The sequence below is a fragment of the Nothoprocta perdicaria genome, unplaced genomic scaffold, assembly GCF_003342845.1.
Source record: "Nothoprocta perdicaria isolate Ctin4 unplaced genomic scaffold, notPer1 scaffold_3, whole genome shotgun sequence".
NCBI lineage: Eukaryota > Metazoa > Chordata > Aves > Tinamiformes > Tinamidae > Nothoprocta > Nothoprocta perdicaria.
In genome coordinates this window covers 1,197,567-1,220,770 of record NW_020455532.1, presented here as the reverse complement: position 1 = coordinate 1,220,770, position 23,204 = coordinate 1,197,567, and the positions used below count along the sequence as shown (strand labels likewise).

At 43.6% G+C, this 23,204-nt stretch overlaps 1 protein-coding gene across 4 annotated transcripts in view; it reads left to right on the top strand.

Moving 5' to 3' along the window:
- The first annotated feature begins 201 nt into the window (after nucleotides 1-201).
- Nucleotides 202-23,204, top strand: part of ZBTB46 (zinc finger and BTB domain containing 46) — a 44,259-nt gene continuing 21,256 nt past the window's right edge. Inside the window, exons 1-4 of one of the 4 annotated variants that reach the window (XM_026041893.1) lie at nucleotides 202-283; nucleotides 6,645-6,768; nucleotides 8,567-8,705; nucleotides 15,196-16,162. In XM_026041893.1, the coding sequence (XP_025897678.1) occupies nucleotides 8,652-8,705; nucleotides 15,196-16,162 (1,021 nt within the window). In that variant the 5' untranslated portion in view covers nucleotides 202-283; nucleotides 6,645-6,768; nucleotides 8,567-8,651. Of the gene's footprint in view, nucleotides 284-5,655; nucleotides 5,689-6,644; nucleotides 6,769-8,566; nucleotides 8,706-9,014; nucleotides 9,136-10,374; nucleotides 10,454-15,195; nucleotides 16,163-23,204 lie in introns of those variants that run through there. The other 3 variants (XM_026041894.1, XM_026041895.1, XM_026041896.1) reach the window with 3 other exon arrangements.

Genomic DNA, 23,204 nt, shown 5'->3' with positions numbered 1-23,204 from the left:
CCTTCACCCCCTCCCTTCTCGGTGTAACCTCCAAAAGGGGAATTTTCCAGCTGGTAATTTCTGCTGCGTCAACACCCGGCTCGAGGCAGCGCCGAGGAGACAAGGGGGCATTTGAGCGGCGGCGGCGGCGGCGGCTCCGCTCCCGCGCGCGCGGGGACCCCCCCGGCCCCCCCCGGCCGCCCCCTCCTCCCCGCCGGCGTCGCCGCAACTCGCACCAAGAGTTTGTCAGGAGCGCGGCTGGAAACTGGGGGGAAAAACACCAAAAAAAGAGAGCAGGGATGAGGTAATAATCCTGGGGAAGCATGCTGGATTTCTCGCTTTCTGCCTCTTTTTCTCTTTTTTTTTTTTTTTCCTCTCCTTCTCCTTAAGCCAGGCCTGTTTTGGGTTATTGTCTCCCCCTAAAGCCAGGCACGGCTCGCCTGGCCTCGCCTCCATTTTAATGGCAGGCTGGAATGGGGGAAGTGACCCTCTTTTAAAACAAACAAACAGCACCCGGCCACCTTGGGGAGGAAGCAGCGCTCTTGCCTTAGGTGGGCTTTTTTTCCTTGGAATAAGGCYCGTAACAAGTGCAAAAGTGCCTGGGAATGCCCCTCAGCGTGAGGGAGAAGATAGTGGGGGGCCTTCCCACCCACACCCCCCCCAAAAAAAAGGGGGTGAATGGTGCCATGGGGCCTGGGCGCGGGAGAGGGGTGCGGGCGGCCTTTGTGCCCCTGCAGATGGACGTGTCACTTCCCAAAGTAACGCGAGCGGCGCCCCATAACTCCATCCCCGGCGGCGCGGAGGGACCCGAGCGGCTTTTCCAGGGCTGGAACAGCGGCAGGGATTTGCCTTTCCAACGAGGGGGGAAACGCGGCTGCCTCCCGAGGAGGCTCTTCATCACGGGCGCCTCGCTGYGAGGCCGGAGAAAGCCCAAAACCCCCAATATAAAAAGGCTTATTTATTTATTTATTCCACCTGATGAGGAGAAGGCAAACAAAGGGGAGTTTAACAGGTCTTTAATGAATTCCGCGTGCTTTTTCTTTTTATTATTATTTTGCAATCTCCATGATTCACTTGGCGTGGATTAGGGGATGGGATTATTATCAGCATTGTTTAAAGCTATGCTAATTAGGAAATGCGGTCTGCAAGCAGGCTCGTCGGGGACACCTGCACCAAAGTTCTTATATGTGCTTTAATTGCGTCGCTTGTGTCCGTTTTTGACGTTTGGTTTGTGGAATATAGAGCCAGCTCCCTGCTCTGGCACTCGATAAAGTATTTATTACAAGTGCGGATTCCATGTGCACAGAGAGCATCTCCCCTCCTAATGTGCTTCCTCAAAAAGGAGGGCGAGCCTCTTTTTATTCTTTTATTTATTTATTTATTTTTTAACGAGGGCAGTGGGGATTAAAAGGAAAAACCAGGTAAGTGAAGAAGAGCGATGGAAATGTAATTTTGAGAGGAAAGCTTCCCGTGCCTGCGCGGCTCTGACGCTTTCATCAATACCTTGCTTGAACGTTTTTGTTGTACAGCAGCTTTGTGTCGGGAGTGAAATTTGACTTYGCTGCTATAAATTCTGTTTCTTTGAGTTCACTCGCTGTTTGTAAGTTCCGCGTTTTGAGAGGCTTAGTGGTGGAGAAATGGGTGGAGTGTCTTGCTAGTGAATATTCTCACCGTGTGGTGAGGATTTATTGCTCTGAGGTGTTTTGGGGGAACCGGCACGAAATGGGTAGCGGTTGCCCCATGGGCCAGGCTGAGGACTGCAGGGCAGTTTTTGCTGGCACTGCCTCTATATGTGCCCGAAAAGTGTTATTTGGCTTGATGCATCAGGAGGATGATTCTAATTTAAAGAGAAAACTGGTCTTTTGTTTTGATACGGCTTGTCCTGAATGGGGCGGCTCACCCTTATCTAAGCATGGCATTATTTACTATTGCAATAGCTGTCATTGACTGTATGGTGGCCTTCATTTGAGATCGACTCAATTTAGTGTGGTGCAAAAAAAAAAAAAAAACCCGATGTATTCTAGTAATTCTAACATTAAATGTTTATTCCTGTGTATTTTAAAAGCCGTTTAATTCTAAGAGGTATAAGATTAAGCCTTGGAAAACATGACCTGTACACAGGGTTCTTGGAGACTAAAGAAAATGGGCCACTTTCTCCCCGTGGTCTTTGTTTTCTGGGACAGTTGTACAACAGTGGATATGTTCTTTGCAAGAGGGTTTTTTTTATAACTGGAAGTGCTTGGAGAAAAACCAGTTTAGCAACCCCCCCAACAGTTCTCTGTCAAAAAGGAAAAAAAGGAACGTTATTTGCTGTTAATATGCCTGTATTTCCTCTGATATCGTGCTGTACTGCTGTGAGATTGAGTATATTTTTCAATGAAGCTTTTTGACTATCCGCCTGTGTGGATTTTTTTGCCTTTTTTTTTATAGGCGCTCCGTTTTGACGCGTGTTTTGAAGTTTCTAGGCAAAGTTTCCTGTCTTCCAGCGCAGCAGCAGGCTGACACCCAATCCAGGCTGTTATTTTCTCGCTTTCCGAGCAGAATTATTTCATAAACAGCTCAGCCTTTCCCAAGGCTTCCCTCCTCTCCCCGTAATGTTCTTGCTGCCTTTCCTGGCTACTTCAGAGCACTCCCTAACGCTCTCCAGACACCCCCTAAATTGGTAAAAAGCATTCGCAGGGGTTTTTCTTGCTCCTGTGTACTTAGTTTAATGGGCAAACAAAAGGGTAAAGAGAGGGCTTAGTTTAAGTCTTTGAACAGCTACCTGCAGGTCTAATGGTTATCCCATATGCGCATTATAATTCCCAGGAGCYGGCAGTTTGTGTCCATTACTGTCCGTGAACATTACGCTAGGAAATTCTGACACTTTGCACTAAAGGATGAATATTGTGGTTTTATTTTTTTTGCTTTTGGCTTTACTGTCGACTTAAATGTGTCGCTTACCTGTGTTTTTAATATATGTTGTGTTTGAAACTTAAACTGTATTCATAGTGCGGTTAACTGTATTAAAAGCATGCAGTGGGGCTTCAGGGGTCACGTTAGGCCAGATCTAAGAGGGATCCGGGGTTAGCGGGATCTAAGATAGAGGTTATTTTGCCTGCATAGACTCCTGTGGTGTTAGTCTTTACYTAATGGTTTTCTGAGCATTTTTAGGGCGTTTTGGCCAAGTGCAACAATGCTGTCAGAACTCAAGTGTTAAAATTTCCATTTGTTACCTCGAAGTGTCACTTCACTAATTAATTCTTTAGGACTTCTTGTTTCTCTAGCTGTATGTTTGTGTTGCAGCCGCCTTAAATACAACCCTCGGCGGCTGAGGTTTTCTTGGTTCCCTCCAGACTGCTAGACRGGGTGAGAAGCAAAGCCCGCTGCCTGCCGTGGGATTTCTCCCATTTGTGAAGCAGGAGAGAAGCGTCTTGACTTCCCTAAGCAGTTTAATCGTTTTATCTGTTTCATGCTGCCGTGATGTGTTTGGATGCAGAGCAAAGTCCGGCTGGCAGGGCGAGCTGCTTGGGATTCCGTTCCCATCCCCGCTATCGATTGAACATGCTGCTGTCATAACTGCCTGCCACCGGCTTCTCCGTGCGACGGGGGCCCCTGTTTACTCACCTCTTCCCAAGCCTTTGCTGGTGCATGGACAGGAGATCGTAGTTGTTCTAAGTAGGTCTATTCTTTAAAATTGCAAGCAGCCTGCTACCCTCCCTGGCTTCCCACGATGGGAATTTTGGGTGGAGAGGGATTTTTGGATGAGGATTTTCTGGCTCTATCCCTTACAGAGCTCATGGTGCCGTAGTTATTCTCCCAACAGTCGCTTTACCTTCCAAAGCGCCATCCCTGCGTACTCAGGAACCCTTTGTTTTCGTTTTTGCCGCTGCTGAAATGTGGGTTGTGGATATTTTGCAGGCGGGATGAGATCCTTGGCAGCAGTTCTAATTAGATGGAAATGCGTTCCGCTCGGCGGTGTTTTGTTGCCCGTGCGTATGTAAACCTGCCTGCATTAGGATAAGCAGCGTCCCTGCACGCAGGTGGAGGAGCTGTGCTGCAGCCCGGAGCTGCAGCTTGCTCTTGGCCTCTCTCCTTGGGATATAGTTCATTGCAGTCCATGCAATTGTGGCCTTTTCTGGCCRTTTTTGGATCCTGTAACTTTCCTAACGCTCGCCTTATGGCAAAACTGAGGGAGAGCCTTTGATAAGGGAGGAAAGGAAGAGTGAAATATTTACAAACACAGTTCCCAGCTTGCGTATGGATAAAATAAACTTAGTAACAAGAATGTTGGAGGATGTGCCAAGAACTTAGCTACTTAAGAGCCCTACTTAGAAAAATGAGTAGGATTTTACATACTAGGGAACRTGTTAAAGCTTATATACACTAAAGCTAATGTACACTAAAGTACCTTTTTTATATATATATATATATATTTTTTTTTTTTCTTTCTTCATCATGTTTGAGCAAACTGCATAGTCCATYCCAGCGAGTTTCCTTCCTAGTGTTTCTCAACCTGTGAGCACCTCTGTGGGAAGAGAGTTGGGAGTTCAGGCAACTTGCCTGCTCTGAYAGAGCAGAGTTAACAAAATCTTGCACCTTTTGCACAGATAGACACTTGAAGGAAACACACTTTCTGACTGCTGTTCAAATTCCGTAGGAAACAGAAGAATCGATGGTCGGTATTAGCAATTAGGAGCTTCAATTAGTTGGTTTCAGGCTTGGGTATTTTGGACACTCACCTGGCARTGAGGAGGCTGCTGCTCCTCTCCCCAGGGTGCTCCCACCAGGGTGCTGGGGAGAGTGAGAGGGCAGCTAAATATAAACCCAGCTTTTCAAAACCGCCGCATCCTCCTTGGCTCCGTGCCATTTTCTTTATAATAGTTGACCAAATGTAGGTTGTCAGATGCATGCTAAAACCTAGAAGGGGCTACCTATCCAAGGTGCTAAGTGTTTGCACTGTGAATTATAAAGCAAAAGGAGGTTGTTCAGAGTACCTCTTCTCTCTGCAGTTTTGTGGTGATGTTTGTGTGGCTTCTTTTTTCTTTTTTCCCCCCTCTGGGATCATTCCCAATTCCTTATATCTCTTTCTATCTTTTAAGCGCTCTTTCCCCCAGCTCCTCCCACCGCTGTGGTTCTCTCTTTACCTTAGACCTCTTCCTCCTCCCTGGATTTTGGAGTTTTAGCAAAGATCCCCTAAGTAAAAAGGCCAAAAAAAAGAGAGAAAGTTTTGGGGGGAGATTCTTTCTTCAGGGCAAGTCCCAGTGTGTTATACTGTTCCTTAATCCTCTTTTTAAGATGTTTTTATGTTGCTTTTGGGCTAGCGCAAACAATTGTGGAACGCTTGGCTTCGAAGATTACTTCTGTGACTTTTATTTTTCTTTTTGCTGGATTCTTGCATCTTGTAGAATTTAATGGCACTTGGACAGGTAAGTTTCCTTCTAGCCATAGGCAATTGGAATTAACAGGGTTTTTTAATCCTCACTGCTAGCTTGCATAGATACAACTGCAGCTAAAGTCCTGTCTTTTTTGCCGTCACCGGATTTCTCAAGCCTCCTACCCTGTCAAGTAGTTGCTTTTTAAATGCCAGTTAATACATGGTGTGGCCGGTGTTGGATCCGAAGCCAGATGAGTGGCAGGGAGAGCAGAGATCAAAACCAGGAACGAGGAAAGCAGCTCGTGGTGGTCACCGTGTTGGAGAGAGGAACAGGGACAGAGCTAGGGAAACAAGTAAGTGAAATGTAGAGGAAATGCAGAGCAGGGTGGAAATCGCACRCTGTGCCACAGCGTTTTGAAGCAGGGATCAGTATGTGCAATATTTTCTGGTGTCTCAGGAACTGGCAGCAATGTCACTGCTCCACAAGGAAAGGTGCATCCTGTTGGATTAGTCAAATGTCACCAGGTGGAATACTGTGATCCTTGCTGCAGAGCTTTTACAGGAGCAACCCCCCAACAACAACAGCTTTCACCTGCTGTTCAGGATTTGCGTCATTCTCTATAGCTTCTTGCTTTTTTTTTTTCCAGAATATCTTGATTTTTTTGAGAAGAGAAACAAAGTAGTTGGTATCGTTGTGCGTGATGCTCTTCAGTTTGCGGATGGCTTTGGCTTGAAGGCAGGGATTCGGAAGCGTTGGGCAGGTTTAGAACTCAGATAACACGCGGACTTTTGCAYGATGTAAAAGCATCATTTTGAAATTTGTTGTCTTGGGTAAATGGCTTTGCAAGGAGATGGGAATAATAACTGTGAGATGAGATTAATATGAAGCCTGTTGAAAATTGGCAGGTGTCACAAATATTAAATGAATCTTTATGRTATTAGAATACACAAAAAATATAATTCTTTGAAACGCTCATTCAATCTCTTTTTTTTTTTGAAGTCTAAAGCTTTTAGGGGTCCTGTAATTTATATGGTAAACCCTAATTTACATAAGGGCTAAATCTCTTTGCTTAACTTTAGAAATGTTTCAGGATATTACTTGTTGGAAATGGCAAATAGTGCTGTACATGGTTTGGTTATTAGTTTACTTTTGAAGAAGCTAGAAGTAATAGTTCCTTGTCTGTAGTAARCATTTTGGGATTTCTCTTTTTAATAGTTGCTTTTAATTACAAGACACCATGTGTTTTTTGTGTGTGTTTCATGTAGTGATTTAACTTTTGCCTGCTGTTCTTTTAATTCTCTATTGCAGKATCTCAGATAAACCTTTTGGAGACTGTTACTGGAGACCATTTCCCTGCCTTCATTAAAACATGTGCTRTAGAGCTGTGAAACGTGGCGTTTATTTTTGCTAACAGAAGATACTTTCAATACTGGTAAGTGTGGAGATTTTTAAAGTCTGTTTGGTTGGCTTGGTTTGTTTTTAAATTTGGTAAGGGCGGGAGGAAGACCAGCAGCACATAGCATTGCCATTATGGCTTCTGGTTCTTGAAAATTTGACATAACACTGATGAAAAGGGCTAGTGTAAAAATCTTACCCATCCAAAAAAGTTGAAGAATTGTTAATGCCTATTCTACTGCTCTTATGTTATGATAAGGACCATTAATCGTGGTCAATGAGAAGAGGAAAACAGGTGAAAAAGTCCAAGCAAGAGGAAAAGGGAAGAGCTCTGCAAAATAAGGGTCTCAGGAATAGCACTCTTGGCCTTTTCTGGCACATCTTGTGACTGCATCAGAGGTCTAAATGAGGGTCTGAATACTGAAAGTCCCAAAACTAAGTGAAAATGTGTATTACTTCTGCATCCAAGCTAACAGAGACATTTCCCCTGTGCATGTGTTATCCCCCCAGCTCTCCTTTTTGTTAAACTGCCTGAATAACAGGGCTAAAAAGCTAGCCAAAACAATTGCTATGGAGAAGCAATCAGAATTAAAGACAGGCAAGACTTGGCAGTCTGAAATAGGAATTGAGAACAGTCGGTGGTATTTGCCTGAATTGGGTCATATTTGTTTTTAAGATTTTCAGTTGTGCTTATTGCCATAAGACTGCTCAGGTTTTCCTTGTTACTTCATTTGTTTATTAGAATATATTAAGTCACCATTTATAATTGCTCGAGTTTGTATTGGAAAAGCTTTCTTAATTTGTCTTCTGATATTTCTTCTGCAATCTGTCGTTAYAGAGGGTCCGTCTAGAAATCAACAGTATTGACTTTATGGTTTATTATTTTCATGAAGGGAGCTAATCTATATATGGAAAACATCTGAAATATGGAGATCGGAAATCTGTGGAAAATAGTCTTCTGCCATGGCTAACAATACATAAAACTAAGTTTTGAATAAAAGTCTAGTTGAACACTTAAATTGAAGTTAAATGTGGCAAGTGTAATGAGTATGTTATTCTAAGGAAAATAGTGTGCTCTGTGGAAGAGAGGTATAAAAAAAGGTAGTAAGGATGGCTGCATCTTTGCATATAAATAGGGCAGAAAACCTTTGTGTGCATTAGTGTCAGAAAAATTCCTATTTTATACATGCTGATCATGAATGTTAATGTTTTATCTGAGGAGTCTAGCTCTGAGTATACCCCATTATACACATGTGCATATTTCATATAGAAATTTCAAAGTTTTGGGGATTGTTTAGTCTCTTAACCTACAAAGGCATCAGCCAGTAGGTTGCAATTACTTGCAATTAAATATTTCAAGAGGAAGCTCTCCTGAATATTCCAYTGCAGACTTTTTGTAAGTTGTATCGGTAGCCTTTTAAATAGAGTATTTTATAGGTCAGATAAGGTAAATTAGTGTCCTTCAGGCCACAAATGTCTCTTTAAAGAGTCATTAAAGTGAGACTGTTTTGAAAAGCTACCAAACAGGAAATATTGTTGTTCCAAGGATCTGTTTGAAGCTTTAGCTTCTAAAATTAGATATTTTTTCCCATACTTTTTCAGAAGGAACTGTTGCTCAGGCTGTTGTGTAAGGGTAACATGGCTTTAATTACCTGCACTGCATTGCTACACATTTAAGTTGATATATTTTTGGTTTACTAAGTCATAACTAGGTGTTTTATATCTGTGAACTTGGAGGGAAAGAGCTTTGGCATGTGTGATTATTGCCTGGTAATTGTACAGTTTAATGTGAATAACTTTTTCTGTTCTTGTTTTTTTTGTGTGTTTTGTTGTAGTTCTGTCTTTCTCCTACAAGAGTTCATACCAGTCTTACTGGAAGCCTGCAGACATTGCGCTCCCTGTGCTGCCCTGGGACTGTTGATGTCCTCAGCTGTTGTAGGAGAAACACTAGACCTGGAACCCAGTTTGTTACTGGTAAGGAATATTCGTTTTGGAGTTCTTTTGGTTTTGAGTATTTAAGTTTGCACTCTTTCTCTAACAAAGTGACTAAAAACTTTGCTGTTTCCTCCTGTAAGAGCATTATACCCCAAACTGCAGCTCCGCCCTCTCCCTACCTGCTTCCCCATTTCCCCCATTTCTAAATGTATTTGTCCAAACTTCCCCCTTTCCAGACTGTAGACAATAATGCTTTTCCCTTACTTTTCATTTTCAGACCTTTTTTTCTCTTAAAGTTCTTCATGTACCATCACAGTTAATGAAGGTTAATAAATATTTTTTTTCCAGAATACCTTCCGAAATCTTCCTTTTTATGACACATTGATATTGTGCCTCTCCAGCTTTATTATTTCTTGGAGGTGCAGAGATTCCTCTGTCCTTGAAATATATGATGTTCCAGTAACTTCAGGTAGATAATTCGACAGGTCACAGCCAAATTGCTGGCTTAAAGTTTTGGGGTGCTGAGTGAAAGGTGTCATGAGGGCTGCTTGCTGTTTTAGGGTTGGGTTATCAGAATTGGGATCTGCTTGTGGTTCACATTTAAATTGCCAAAGCAAAGCTTAATGCTGAGATGAATGACTGGAATTGTGTGATGTTTTGAATATTATACTTTTTGTTGTAATTGGCTGTGATTTAACTCCCGATATTTTCRTATCTACCTTACTGCGTGCCAGAAGCAATTGTAACATGATGATATGATCACAGTTATTGCGTTTCCTGACTAAATCTAATGCAGACAGAGCGGGAATTGTAACGTTCTCACCTGCRTAGAGAACTCCTATGGTTGGAGGGGGTGACTTTTTTTGCTGCTGTTGACAAGGTAGTATTTGGCTTGAAATTAGAAAAAACTTTAATGAATTCTCATCAGACAGGTGTTAATTAAGTATTTGTATAGTTGTTTTGCCATGCACTTATTGAGAGTATTGAGAGTGGACCTCTCAAAGCTAATAAAAATACAATAGTTTTCAAGAGTTTTTTTTTTTTTAAATTCACTCATAATTATGTGCCTCCCTTGTCTTTTCTATAATTCTACAGTATTTCTCAAACTGGAAGGCAAAACTTTATTTTCTTCCTTCAGCTTCCAGCCTATAAGGACAAATGCTCATTTTTTCTAAGCAGTCGTTAAACACGCTCATCCCCATTCATAAAGAAAGTGATTATTGATGTTTTTATGAAACGCTGAGTTGCAATTAACATYCTTGGGCCAAGGAGCTGGTTTGTTCTCCCTACAAACATCTGTCTGCTTCTCTTTGAGTTCACAGTTGTAGCTTGAATGACTTGATCAATGAACGATCAGTTTCTTGAATCACACAGAACAATTTTTTTGGCAGCTATTCATTGTTCATAAGCTGTTACTTATGTTTGTGCCCTAAGTTTTGCTCAAAACAAATGTAATGTTTGCGTATTTAGTGTAAAGAAATTTAATTAAGCTCATAAAACTGTGTGCTGTGCTTCCCYAAATGTGCCTGTGGGGAAAAACTTCAGTTTTGGAAACTGGTTCTTGGAAACGCTCACAAGTGATGTCTGCAGGGAATTTTCCTCCATCAATATTCCGATTCTTCTGCTCTCCATTTAAGAGAATAATCTAAGTATGGGTAGTGTCTTTTTCAGTTTCTAAGGTTAGCGTTTTTATTTGGTTTGCTTTCAGCTGTAGCTTTGTGTTCTGCACGGGCCACGTGGATGTGATGGATCATGTGCATTTCTGTCGTCCTTATTGGAATAAAAAGGTACTAGTAGCTCCTGTGCCCCGCTATGCAGGGAGGCGTTTTGAGCCCGCTCTCACCTTACAGGGCTTCTCTGCGGAGGAATCTAAAAAATGCTGGAATGCTGGTGGGAGCGGAGACCTGGAAGGACTGGGGGGGGAAGAGAAGTGGAGTGCCTTGGTTGATGTTTTGCCTGATAAACTCTTGGAGTTGGAATTCAGCCCTTGGAATTTCAATTTTTCTTGGAAATTCAGCACAAACTCTTGGAATTTGAGTTCAGCATTAGTCTGTTCTCCCGTCCCTCTGAAGGGAGAGGGGGGTGGGAAGGGCCCGTGGTTTTGCCTGGGTTCTGCTTGGCCCTTTTCCCTAGGGAGCAGAGTGGCTGCGGGAGGAGAGTGTGACAAACCCGCGAGCATTTTGGCACCGTAACCCCTGCGCGCTGCATTGAAGCCTAGGAACTTGCACTCAAACACATGCAGCAGCCTAAACGTGGAACCTAAATTTTTAGTCATCTTGCAAGAGAGTAAAAAATCCAACCCAAAAGAAAACAAAAAGACTTGTATCAGGCTTTCAATTGATTAGAATAACTAAAATCTGGTTTTGTTGCTGTTTTTCTCCTGAGTGAAGGGAATGATGTACCTCCAGGAAATTATTTTTGTCCCCACGATTTCCCAGGGGATAATACTGTACACTTTCATCTGTGCTGCTGCTTTCCTTTTTATCTGTGTTTCATTTTCATGATTTAAATAATTCACTGAATTTTACATGTGACAAATTTGTACCCCTTAATTTTAATGGTGTTAAGATTTCTGCAGGGGACTTATTATATGTATTATATGTTGAGAGGTTAGGCTTTGTAAACGCTACTGCTTCCTCTTTTGAGAGCCCTTGCAGCATTAAGTGAAGCCTGTGTTTGTTTAGGCTGTTATTATGTCCTCAGGTGTTGTTTTTATGTTCAAACAGTTTGCACTGATGATGCAAAATAAACACTTTTCATAAATGCTGTATTTGTAGAACTGGGTTTATTCTAGCTGGGGGTTAAAGTTTATAGAAATTATTAATGGTTGCTTTAAGAGCAGGTTTGTGACAGCAGGAAAAACACCAAGCTCTCCTGTATCTTCACAGAACTTTGCATGCAGGTGGTTATTAAATCTGCTTGTGCTCAAGACCTTGTCTGGTTTTTATGGTYACATGAAAGTGCTCTTTGCTCAGGAGCAAAAAACCAACCAAACAAAGGGAAAAAAAAGATGCACGAGTTATATAGTTATATCCATGTTCTTTATTTGTGATTAGAAAGTTACAGGAGTAATATTCCCTGCAAGTAGCATTGTGCCCTTGCAAAGCATCAAGGATTGAGTGTGTTTGCCTAGGAAGCCTTCCTGGGTTGGGGAAAAGTTACTCAATTTTCCTGGTCAGAACTTTCTTGGAGGCTTGTTTGGATGCATCAAGTGGCACCAGGCTTAAAACATCCTAGTAAACTTGAAAATCTCCACAGTGTTTTTATGTTTCTTATTTCTGTCTTTTGCTAGTGGTTTCAAGGGGGTTGCATTTCTAAAGAAATCTTTACATAGCCTCTTTTAAGTGGAGATACACATCGTTACAAGGAGAGGAAAAAATAAAAGCCACAAAACAGCATGTTAAATTGAAACACAAGAGCAGAGGGTTTTGAAGCTTGCTGAATTTTTAACTACTAGCAAATTGCCTTAAATTTAACTTGGATTAGTTCCCTAGTGATCCTTGACATTAAACGGATGTGCTGGTTTGACATGGGTAGACAGAAAACTAATTAATTCCTCTGAATTTGAGGCATATTTAATTTTCTCCCCCAAAGACTTCTCATTTAAAAGGTACAATGATGTGAAAAAACATTCACTGTGGAACAAGCTTTGTAAGGTAGCAAACCTCTAGACAGGGGAAGATCAAGACATCTACAAGAAGAATTGTTGTTTTGGAAAATGTGGTATTTTATTGATTCAATTGAGTGTAAAAGGAGTGCTATAAAAAATGTGGCCACTTGTCAGTGGGATGGTGCTGCTCCTGGTCGTGGGTGTCATCCCCCTTCATCTCTGTCTCATTATGCTTGGAACATGGGCAATTGTCCTTCCTTTGGATAGAGGAAGGTACATTATTTTACTTGCATTACAATAACTATTAATTATATTTTAGAATATGAGGTATTTTTGCTTTCTTGTGCTAAAGGAATCCGCCCATCTTCTGCTTTTGTCTCCAGTGTCCTTGGAAATGTGGACAATTAAAGTAAGGTCATRTAATTGTCGTGTGTTAATGACACACTCGTAGCTGACCCGGAGGGTGTCTGCTCTCAGAGCTTGGTGGGTGGCAGGGAAATCGGGACGGAATCTTGCATCCGTGTTGGTATTTAGTAAGGATAATATGACCAGAAAATAATAAAACTTGGACAAGATGTTTTGCAAATAACCTAGCAAGGCCTTCATCCATAAAAAACGCCTGGTTTGTCAGTGTCTGAGTCTCAAATTGGTACATCAAAACAGAAGAAGAGGCAAATTTATTAATTGGGATTCTGGTACAGACGGTCTAAACAAAAGGTGTATGTCAAGTACCAAGCAGAGATCAGCAGGGAGGGACAATCCAAAGGCACTAAAATAATCGGAATAAGCGTCTGAAGTGGCAGAGAAATAAAATCCCAAGGGGGTTTCAAGGTGGAAAACAGGCGAGAGGAAATCCAAGCAGAGATGTTGCATAAACTGAAGATAATATCAACAAATGTCTTTGTATCAACAAAGATCTTGATGCTAATCTAGACCAAAATGAGGAATGGAAAATTACCTCCTTTTTTATTTCAACCCATTCCAGGAAGATCAGCCTTGGAATGTGGATTTTGAGACCTGTAAGGGAACAGCAAAGGGAAATGCTGCTTTGGAAACCGTGTGATCACTCCCTAATTGTGTGCTCTGAGGTTCCTGCATCTTCCTCCGAAGCACGTGGATATGGCAGCAGCTGAAGATAGGATGGATGATGGACAATTCACTTGATCCTTTGTGGCAATTCGTATTTCCTGAGGGGACTGGGCCGACTCTTCGGCTCCTAAAAGTAGATGCAGTCGTGGTTTCTGGGAGAAAGACAAAACTGAACTGTCAGCCTCCCTTAATAGGTGGTTCTCTCAAGCACAAAGACGTTTTGAAGCTGTGGCAGCCACCTTTGGAGCATGGAAGCTGAGGACCCAGGTATCGTTTTTGGAGGTGGAGGTTACCGTAGCAGAACCAATCGAAGCTTTTGAAAGAAACGGGGAGATGCTCTTTTTTTGTATGGCAACTCAATGCTCTTGATTAGCTAGAGCCTCAACTTCTGCTGCGTGGTATTTGAAGCTTGGCATCAAGATGTAGATGTGGTGCATGTTGGATAAACTGCCAAAAATAATGCTAAGGAAGTTGAAAAAATGCGATTCAAAAGGTGGGTGTGGAATTCTGAAGCTGTTATCTGCTGGGATAGTGCAAACTGCACGCTGAGGGTGTCCTGGYGCTGCCARCCACCTTGGATAGCAGGTACCTTGTGTGTTTTGAAGTCGAAGGTGTTTGAGCTGACGTGCACGGTGCTGGAGCAGGAGCCTCYGCGAGCTGGGAGGGCAGCGAGACTCTCATAGAGGCCAAATRGGCAGCAAGTTAAACCGTGTGGTCGCAGTGACCTACCGAACACCCTATGGAACGGGATGCGTATGTTTAGTCCGTAACGACACGTTGCTTCTCTTATATTTGTGCTTTGCCAGCAAGGGAAAGTTCGTTCTGAAATTCCTTTGTGCTGTTGATTGCAGTTTGCGTTTAACTGTTTTTTGCTTGTTTTGAAGTATGTGAGGAGGCTAATTTTAGAAATAACTTGCAAGATGTCTATACTACTAGTTTTAACTAGGCTTCATTGGAGCATCTTGTGACGTTTTCGGGAAGATTTATCAAAAGTCCTATGGATTTTTATCAGCCCGATTGGATGTTCTGCTTTCTTGCCTATAGGAGCCTCCTTTCCTAAATATGAATGTTTAGGTGACTATTAGAATTTCCTTACATATCTTTGGATGGTGGTGGYGTAAACTCAGATAAGGCATGGAAATAGTACTCTTTATTGTGAAGTTAAAAATACTGTGCTGATAAGTAGTTAAGCTTCAAATAGCATTAATTTCATAGTTCTGAGCYGTTGCCAGTTTAGTTTGGGTGGGGACTTCGATCTGTGGCCTTGGATTTGCCTGTTGCTCTTCTGACCTAAAACTGGTATTTTTAGCCCCTCAATCGCAACATAGCAAAGGAAATAGCTGGTTTCAGTTGTCTCTTTGAGGCACTTACTTGTTGTTCAGTGTACTGTGCGTCCTGCTTTTTCCCCTCAAGAAAGATATTGCAGAATGCTCTTCAATAGTTTGATCTATCAGCAGGGTTTCAGACGTAGCGGTTCTTTTAAAGCAAGCTTTRCTGAACTCAAGCAGTAAAAACTGACAGACGTTTTACCCAAGATAGGTTTTCTTAGGAGGCTGCAGTCGTTTAAAGAAACGTGAGTCTGGAGTGTTCTCAGGCACTGGAGGATTGTGCTTCAAATCTAGTCCCTTTTAATGTAAATTATTCAAGTCCAGCATAAATAATCCGCAGCTTTTAATGAATGTGCCGCCTTTCTCGGCAGCGGTTGTGTTTTGTGACCTTCTTTCAAGGTGGACCTTATTGGCTACAAGCTGGTTTGTCTTGCTTAGTCCTTGGAAAACGTCTGTGAACTCTGATTTTTGGTGTAATACTGTCCGCTTCTTCTCCATACAGGACTTGTGGAAGCGGAAACACAAAGATTTCCAAATGAATAACCGAAAGGAAGATATGGAGATTGCGTCCCACTACCGTCACCTGCTCCGGGAGCTCAACGAGCAGAGGCAGCACGGCATYCTCTGTGACGTTTGCATTATAGTGGAGGGCAAGATCTTCAAGGCTCACAAAAACGTGCTGCTCGGGAGCAGTCGCTACTTCAAAACGTTGTACTGCCAGGTGCAGAAAACGTCCGACCAGGCCACAGTCACCCACTTGGACATTGTCACCGCGCAGGGCTTCAAAGCCATCATTGACTTCATGTACTCGGCGCACCTAGCGCTGACCAGCAGRAACGTCATCGAGGTGATGTCCGCTGCCAGCTACCTGCAGATGACAGATATTGTGCAAGCCTGTCACAATTTCATAAAAGCGGCTCTCGATATCAGTATAAAGTCCGATGCCTCGGATGACCTTGTTGATTATGAACTCGGAGCTCCTTCCAGYAGCAGCACGGATGCTTTGATCTCGGCAGTTGTGGCTGGAAGGAGTATATCCCCCTGGCTCGCGCGGCGGACGAGTCCGGCCAACTCTTCCGGAGACTCTGCCATTGCCAGCTGCCACGAAGGAGGAAGCAGCTATGGAAAAGAGGATCCGGAACCAAAAACAGACAGCCACGAGGACGTTTCCTCCCAGTCCCTTTGGTCTAGTGACATGGGCTATGGGTCTTTACGTATCAAAGAGGAGCAGGTTTCGCCGTCGCATTACGGAGGGAGCGAGTTGCATTCTGCCAAGGATGGTGCAATGCCGAACACGTTCTCGGAGCAGGGTGTCGGGGATGGCTGGCAGCCCACGGGGCGCAGGAAGAACAGGAAAAATAAAGAAACGGTGCGTCACATCACGCAGCAGGTGGAGGAGGACAGCAGGGCGAGTTCTCCAATGCCATCTTTTCTACCTGCCTCAGGATGGCCGTACAGCAGAGACACGAGTAAGTCCTCCTTTTGCTTTTCGTTCCTGGCATCAACAATGCAGAGTTAACACGATCTGTTTATGCTATGGTCTTACCAACCTCAAAAATACATTAGCCTGTCGTAAACTGGAAAATGTGGGAATCCCAGTTGCCAGGTGTTGATGGGAGCACTGTCAGGTCTAGTGTCACTGCAATGCAGGCCAGTCCTTCTGTGAAAGAGACTGGTGGTTTTGTCTGGTCCTGAATATAGAATGGCTTAAATCACCCTCCAAAAACACCATTATAATTACCAGAAATAATGAGATAAAAGCTTGGAACTTATTTCAGCAGGTGTGCAAACTCATTGCACTTCATGTCAAGGTTGAAGAATTTTCCTTGCATAGGATATTGATGCAGTAATTATACCACATATAGGTGTAATTTAGTGAGTCTTAATGATACTATCTTCAGTGCCGCCTGCTATCCAGGTGTCACTTTCTCAAGAATAAGAAAGCTACCGTAGCTTGTTGCTGTTAATAGCGAGAAATGTGTTTGGTAGCTCTAAGAATAATGTTTTTGTGAGGCTCTAAGGCTTAAAATGTGTTTTGGTGTCTGGGCTACTTCTAGTCCGAGATGAATGGCTGCTTTTTTYGAAAGTGTAACCTGGGAGAAAAATGTTTTCTGGGCTCCTTTTGTATCTTGACTAGTTCTTTTTTTCTGTCTCAAAATGAAGATAACTGTCCTATTTGATTGACTAATTGATGCCTATTTTTAGATCCAAGAACACTATTGATAGAGAATTCTGTTTTTTTAAGGACTCGAGAGGAAGTGTGGTATTAAACTCCCTAAAGCTGACTTGAAACTCATGGTCTGTGCCATAGATAACCTGTGTTACATTCTGGTACGTGATGAAAGCCGGCAAGGGGAAGGGTGTGTCAGATTATATGCCCTTAGGTTGACAAATTTAGATTGAAAAAACAAATAAATAATAAGAAAAGGCAATATGACTAGTACTGAGAGTCTGAACAGTGACTATGTTATCGGAGAAAAAAATTAAGCTACATACCTGCTGATACATGAATGTTAAATTTGGCTTTCATTGATGTTTAACTGAATGGGCAACTGTCTAGAAATATCTTTAGTTAGTTGCTTTTACAGCTAGCTGCAGCAGCAAGCTTGCCTGAAATTATTCTMATTGGCTGGTGATAAAATCTAAACAACTTTGGTTAGAAGGAAGATGCCAGATAATTTAAGATAAGAATGATTTATGATGAGTCCTRTTTTTGTAAGGTGTGTATTTTTGGACTGTTTTGAGTAAAGCCTCAGTGTTGACTGTTTGAAATGCTTTTCACACAAATCCTTTAACAAAGTTCCATAAAAACACTCCAAACACACCATCTGTGAGGTACATGGTGCAAGCCACAAGCACTGGAGTTCTGCAGAAGAGGATGCTGATCTTAAAAGACTGGTCATAGACTGAGTTTCTTCTGAAAGCAGCACAAAATATAAGAGATGATATTGCTGGAAGATGAATGGTGTCWGTAGCATTTCACTCCTAACTGTTAAGGAATTAGATGAAGGTAAATTCTCTTCTTTACCTCTCTATGGCTGGGAGGAAGACGGCTCTGGGCTTGCCTCAGTGCAGTGCTGAGACAGCTCCGTCAGCAGATGCAATCAAATCATTTCTTCTGAACCTTGTCTTCAATAATTTCCAATTAAAGAGGTGTTTTATGTGATGCAAAAGAGGATGTATTTGGACAATGAGCTACCCAGTTTCTCCATACTAGCCAGCTGTGGGGCTGAATAGAGATGCAATCCTACTCCCATACGTGAAGGCCGACGGCCTCTTCCATGTGCAGAGCAAGAGGAGATGTGTGTCTCATGTGAGCTTGCAGAACGGGGGTGCTGCCTTGGTGTCGGGGAGCCCTTTCTGCACATGGGGGAGCGTCCCGATCCCAGCGGTTGCAGGAACCCCCCTCCCCAGGCTGATTTCTCTCGTCTCTGGGGCTTGGGGTGGAAAGGAGAAGGTTTTAGGAGCCTGGAGGTCTGTGCACATTCAGCCTCTCCCGTGCCCCTTTACACAGGTGCCTGGTTTGGCTGCAGGCTGCTGGAGTCGGTCCCTCGGGTGCCATCGGTTCCCTTCCCGCGCACAGGCAGGGACAGACTCGGAGCATCCCCCTGTCCCTGCGGCAGGAGGGTCCGTCTGTCTCGCATTAATATTTCCCATCTCCAGCAGGTGGAAGCAGCCGTCTTGCGAACGGCTCCATCCCCTCCGTTGCTTGGCTACCGCCTCTGCAGCCCTGGTACCCGCAGCCCTGCCGGCACCCGGACATCGCCCCGAGCTGCGCGCTCAGCTCCTCTCCACCAAGGATCTCCCTCTGCAGGAGAGGGTTCGGCCTTTGGGAGGTGGTCCTGCCCTTCGGTTCTTCAGTCTCAGTTCAAAATTGGCTTGGAATTCAGTAGTGTCAGGCTTAATTCCCCGAGACGAACATCGTGGTCAAAGGCTCTTTGTTCCCTCCCTTGCTTGAAAGGGTCTCCATCCGTGCTGTTTGTAGCCTGGATGAAAAGATTCTGCCAAGGAGGTGGGTCTTGGAAGCTGTTTGGTAAATAAGCTAAGAGGAAAAGTTACCCAGAACATTTTTATTCTTGGAGACTTTCTCATTTTTTGGTCTATTTGGTGGTTTGTTGGGTCAGAAGGCCCTGGCTGTGGGATAACGTGGGTGCCATTTATTTGCAGGCGGCTGCTGCAGGGCAACACAAGCTGCCTGGCAGGGGGAAACAGATTTGGCAGCATCCAATTTAATCTCAGTGCTGGTGTCCTTCTGCAGAAACTGCAAGGATCCTCATCTGGTCTTTCTTGCAGTGCTCTTTGAGCAAGATGCGAGCCACATTTTTGGAAAGTAGGTGCTGCAAGTAGCACAGCTTGAAGATCTGTTTCATTTTTGCAAGGTCTAGCAGCTCGTTTACAGTTAGTCGCGTTGCTTGTTTCAGTGGGAAACAGATGTTCTTATCAACACAGGCAGGATGTAGTAAAGCATCCCATCTACTTAAGTAGACTGTGCTTAAATTTGATGAAATGGAGGCTAAAACAGATACAGATTTTATCTTGAAAGGAAAAATCTTTCTGGTTCAGTCGATTCTACTCCAGATGCTGCAGGGAGGCTTGCAATCTGATCGCGCTGCAGATTACCCCAGACACTTCATTTTAATCCTGTTAATGATAATCTCGTATCATGGAAAGAGCCACAGAAGCAAGCGGTTCTCAGAGAATATCCGCTTCCCGCAAGAAAAAGCGACCAAATAAGATTTGCAGAAGACTCTGCCCTGGGTGGAGATGCTGCACGGGGGATGTGGTTCAGCRCTCGGCTGTTCTCAGTCGGGCACCAGTGGAGAAGCGTCTCGGGCTCCAGCGACTTCCTGCTTTTTGCTTTGGTTTTCCTGGCTGGGCTGTGCTGCGGAGAGCGGCCCGGCTGCGGTGAGCAGGGTTTGATAGGGACCATGCTTCCCGCGCCTGCCAATTCGCTAACTCGCCATCTCCTTTTAGCATAAGACACTTSTCCTGCCTGCCCCTGCTTCCGCAGGGTGTTCGGGTTGTTTAGGGTGTCGCTGTGTTCTCCTCCATAGGAAACAGGCACCTCTGTGTTCTCCTCCAGCAGAATTTCCCTGGAGTAGCAATCCCTCGAGGTAACCCTAATAACAGGCTTTTGTAATTTGCAACCTCAAAACTGAGCAAAGAATCATCTTTACCAAGTGCTGACAGAGCAAGTCTGCCTTTCACTTAAATTACTCTTTGACCTTTGTAGGTTTTCTGTAGAAACAGGTGCAAATCGGTTATAATATCAAAGATGATCATGAAATTCTAATAAAGTCTCTAGTTTTGAACTTCTTGTCCCCTTCCACTCCCTCAGTTACTATTCCAAAAACATTAGTTAAACTTTTTACAGGATGACAAGTTTTGAGTATTTGGACTGCGGAAATTAATGCATTTGAAAGTGCCAATGAAAGGATCAGTTGTCCTCACTAGAAGAGGGGTTAAACTAACCAAGTGTCACATTTTCTTTACTTCTTGTGTGTGGTGGAGGGTTTTGTTGGTCCCAGCGTGTGTGAGGGGCACTGTCTATTGAGGAATTTATTGATGGCTTTTATTAATATTTTATTTCAAGCATAGTTTTGATTCAGGAATTTATTTCTAAGGAAATACTCCCACACATCTTCTGAGTGTTGTACCCTGAAGCTTCGAGTGCTTTTCGTGCCAGTTGGCTGTGGAATGAAATGAATTACAGATCAGAGACATCACTTTGGAAGATGCTTCTGAATTGAGGAGCTTCTGGCTCTCTCTGCTTGCACGTAGCGACTGTAGCGGGATGTGATTTGAGACCCTCCTCTTTGAGAGGCAGGAGGAGCTCGGTCTAGCTCGACTCTCAGCTCCCTTCGTGCAGGTGAGGTCCGGGGACCCGTCCGAGCTCAGGTAAATGAAACTGTCCCTTCTCTTTGGATTTTACACTTGTAAAAGAGTTCTTTTCTGAGCAAACTATCAGGCTTCCTGCATCCCTTGTGCTTTTCCATGGAAATCTTCAAATCCTGACCTTGCCCCGCTGTCTTTAGAGGTAAAATTAGAGCATGGGCAGTTATTGCAAGGGACGGGATTTTTTCCTGCCCCCTTAGGAAGCTGAGGATCACCGACCCCTCTGCATAACTTGGTTTTGCAGCGTGTTTTGTAGTGACCCTGTGCGCAGCAGGGCCCCGCGCCACGTGCCCAGGTGCCGGTGAGCAGCCTTGGCCAGCGCGTTGCTCCGTGAATCATCCGCTGCTCGGCGGCTTCTGCGCTCGAGCTACTGTGCACTAAAATCTGTTTTCAATAGAAGTTGAGGAAATTAAGTTACTGCAAAACCATTTCTCAACCTCGGTTTCCCAGCCATCTAGCTTGCTTTCTTTTTAACCCTAAAGTTTGTTTTGTCTSTGTTATGTTATATATTTCTCAAATGTTTTCATCCGTGTTGTGGAATAAACGCCTTGAATAATTAGAAGAGGAAAAAAAAATGACTGTTACTTGTTTGTATTCAGGAGCCAGTTACTTAAGCAACTCTTTAAGATTTGTTTTTTTGTAAAACCTGTATAATCTTCCAGCTTTCTGTAATAATATTCCCCTTTATAGGCCTCTAAAGTTCTTACAAGTTACTCTTGCATTAAGGTTTTATCAGCAGCAGTTTCCTATTATTGATTGCTCTTGTAGCCTCTGTAAATAAATAATGAAAACTTGCGTGGGGCTCTGTTTTCTGTTTCCAGTTGCTATATGTTTCAACCTCTCTGTGCATTTTGTCTKAGAGTATAGCTCTCCAGTTTAGTCCCCTAAATAGGGACTCTTATCTCTGTAARCTGACCTGGATTTGAGCTGTTTTCCCCCTTGCAGACTGGGCTGTGGATGTGGCAGGCAGAGGATGTCTTTGCCTTTTGGCTGGTTGGTCCCTTCCTAGGCAAGGAACCTACAAGGAGGATGGGGAGTGTTTCTGTAGACGTCTGAAATTACTCTGAGGTCTTCAAAGATGCTTTTTTAGCAAATGATTGTTTTGTGCAATATATATTAAAAAAAAAATCAGCTTCTTGTAAAGATATGGGATTTTTTTTTTTTTTTAGGATAAATAGTGGAAAATTTCAAGTATCCTACCACCTTGCAAGGTAACATAATCACTGCATTCCCCCATTTCTGGTGAAATGGGTTTTGGTGCCAGGTATTAGAGCTGGCTTCACTGTAGCCGAGTCGCTGCTCAAGATGTTCTCAGGTTGGGAGATCATTCCCCCCTTCAGCAGCAGGCGATGGTGGGTTTCCCCGGAAGGCAGAGCCGGAGGGTTACGGCTCCGATGCCACCCCCAGGATTCCTCCTTGGTGCCAAAATCGGCTTAGCCGCTGTTCTGCATTCCGCGGGCTCCGGAGCCTGCCTGGATTTCTAGGCTCTTTGCTACTCTCTTGGGGCTCCTGATGCACCCTCTTTACTGTCCCCAAGTCCCCGCAGGTTGCAGCCAGAGCGCCGAGTTTGCTGCGACCTTCTGCCCACGACGCTCCGTGGAGAATCCTCCTTTTTCCCCTAACAGCAGCTCCGGGCTGGTCAGATTATTAAGGTGCACTCCTCGCAGCGAATGACTATTTTAAGCTTCTGTTATTAAAGGGTTAGGTCAGGTTATTTTCAAGTTTGGAAAGCAAAAGCATTGCTTTAGACCCAGGCGCTTATTCCCTGGCTACACCCTGGCTTTAAAATGGTCCCACCCTAAACCAGCTTTAGCTCAAAGCTCTGGGCCCGTTTCCTTTCCCCACCCTGCATTCCACTTTCCCCAGGCTCCAGAGCTCTCCTCCTCCTCCTCTTCCTCCTCCCTATGGTAACAGCCCTGATTCCGTTAAGCTGTTTTAACTCCAAAGATCAGAGGCGCTTCCCTTCTCCAGTGCCTCGCTCACTTTTGTTTTCCTACTTGTGCGAATGCTGTGTTCATCTTGTCTCAACAAATATCTTCTCAAAAATCACCTTTTCTCATTTCTTTACTGACTTTGCAAGTTATGAGAAGTCAGGAAAATTTTAGAATTTCATAATAAGTCTCTGATCTGACTGTGGTATCAGGGACTTTCGCTTTCCTCTCTAAAGTGCTTCGTATGTGTCCAAACAGAGTAAGTAGGAGTTTATTTTTTCAGTTGTCTCCCTCCATTCCTGCCTCTATCTTTGCTCTAGTGGGCTCAGATTTGGTTTTTGAGATTTCTTGCCGACAGTTGTCTCAAAAAGCAAATATTTTTTGTAGAAGATGTCAAAAGGTTACAACAGCTTGACATCCTGTCCTATAACAAGCACGAGTGTTTATATCATTTAATGGTATTACTTAAGTCTGTTCCTGTCCGTGGCTCATTCACATACAAATGTCCAGTAGGACCACTAAGGCAGCTGGGTTGGGGCTGGGACCTCTGGCTGTTGCAGCCCTCGGGATCTGTAGAGCTGTTTTTTTGGGGCAGAAAAACAGATTTTGTTGGAATAAGATAAACCGTTGTTCTTGTTTCAGTTACCTGGTGGAGTGTTGAACTAACCTGCTTCTTTTTAGAAAT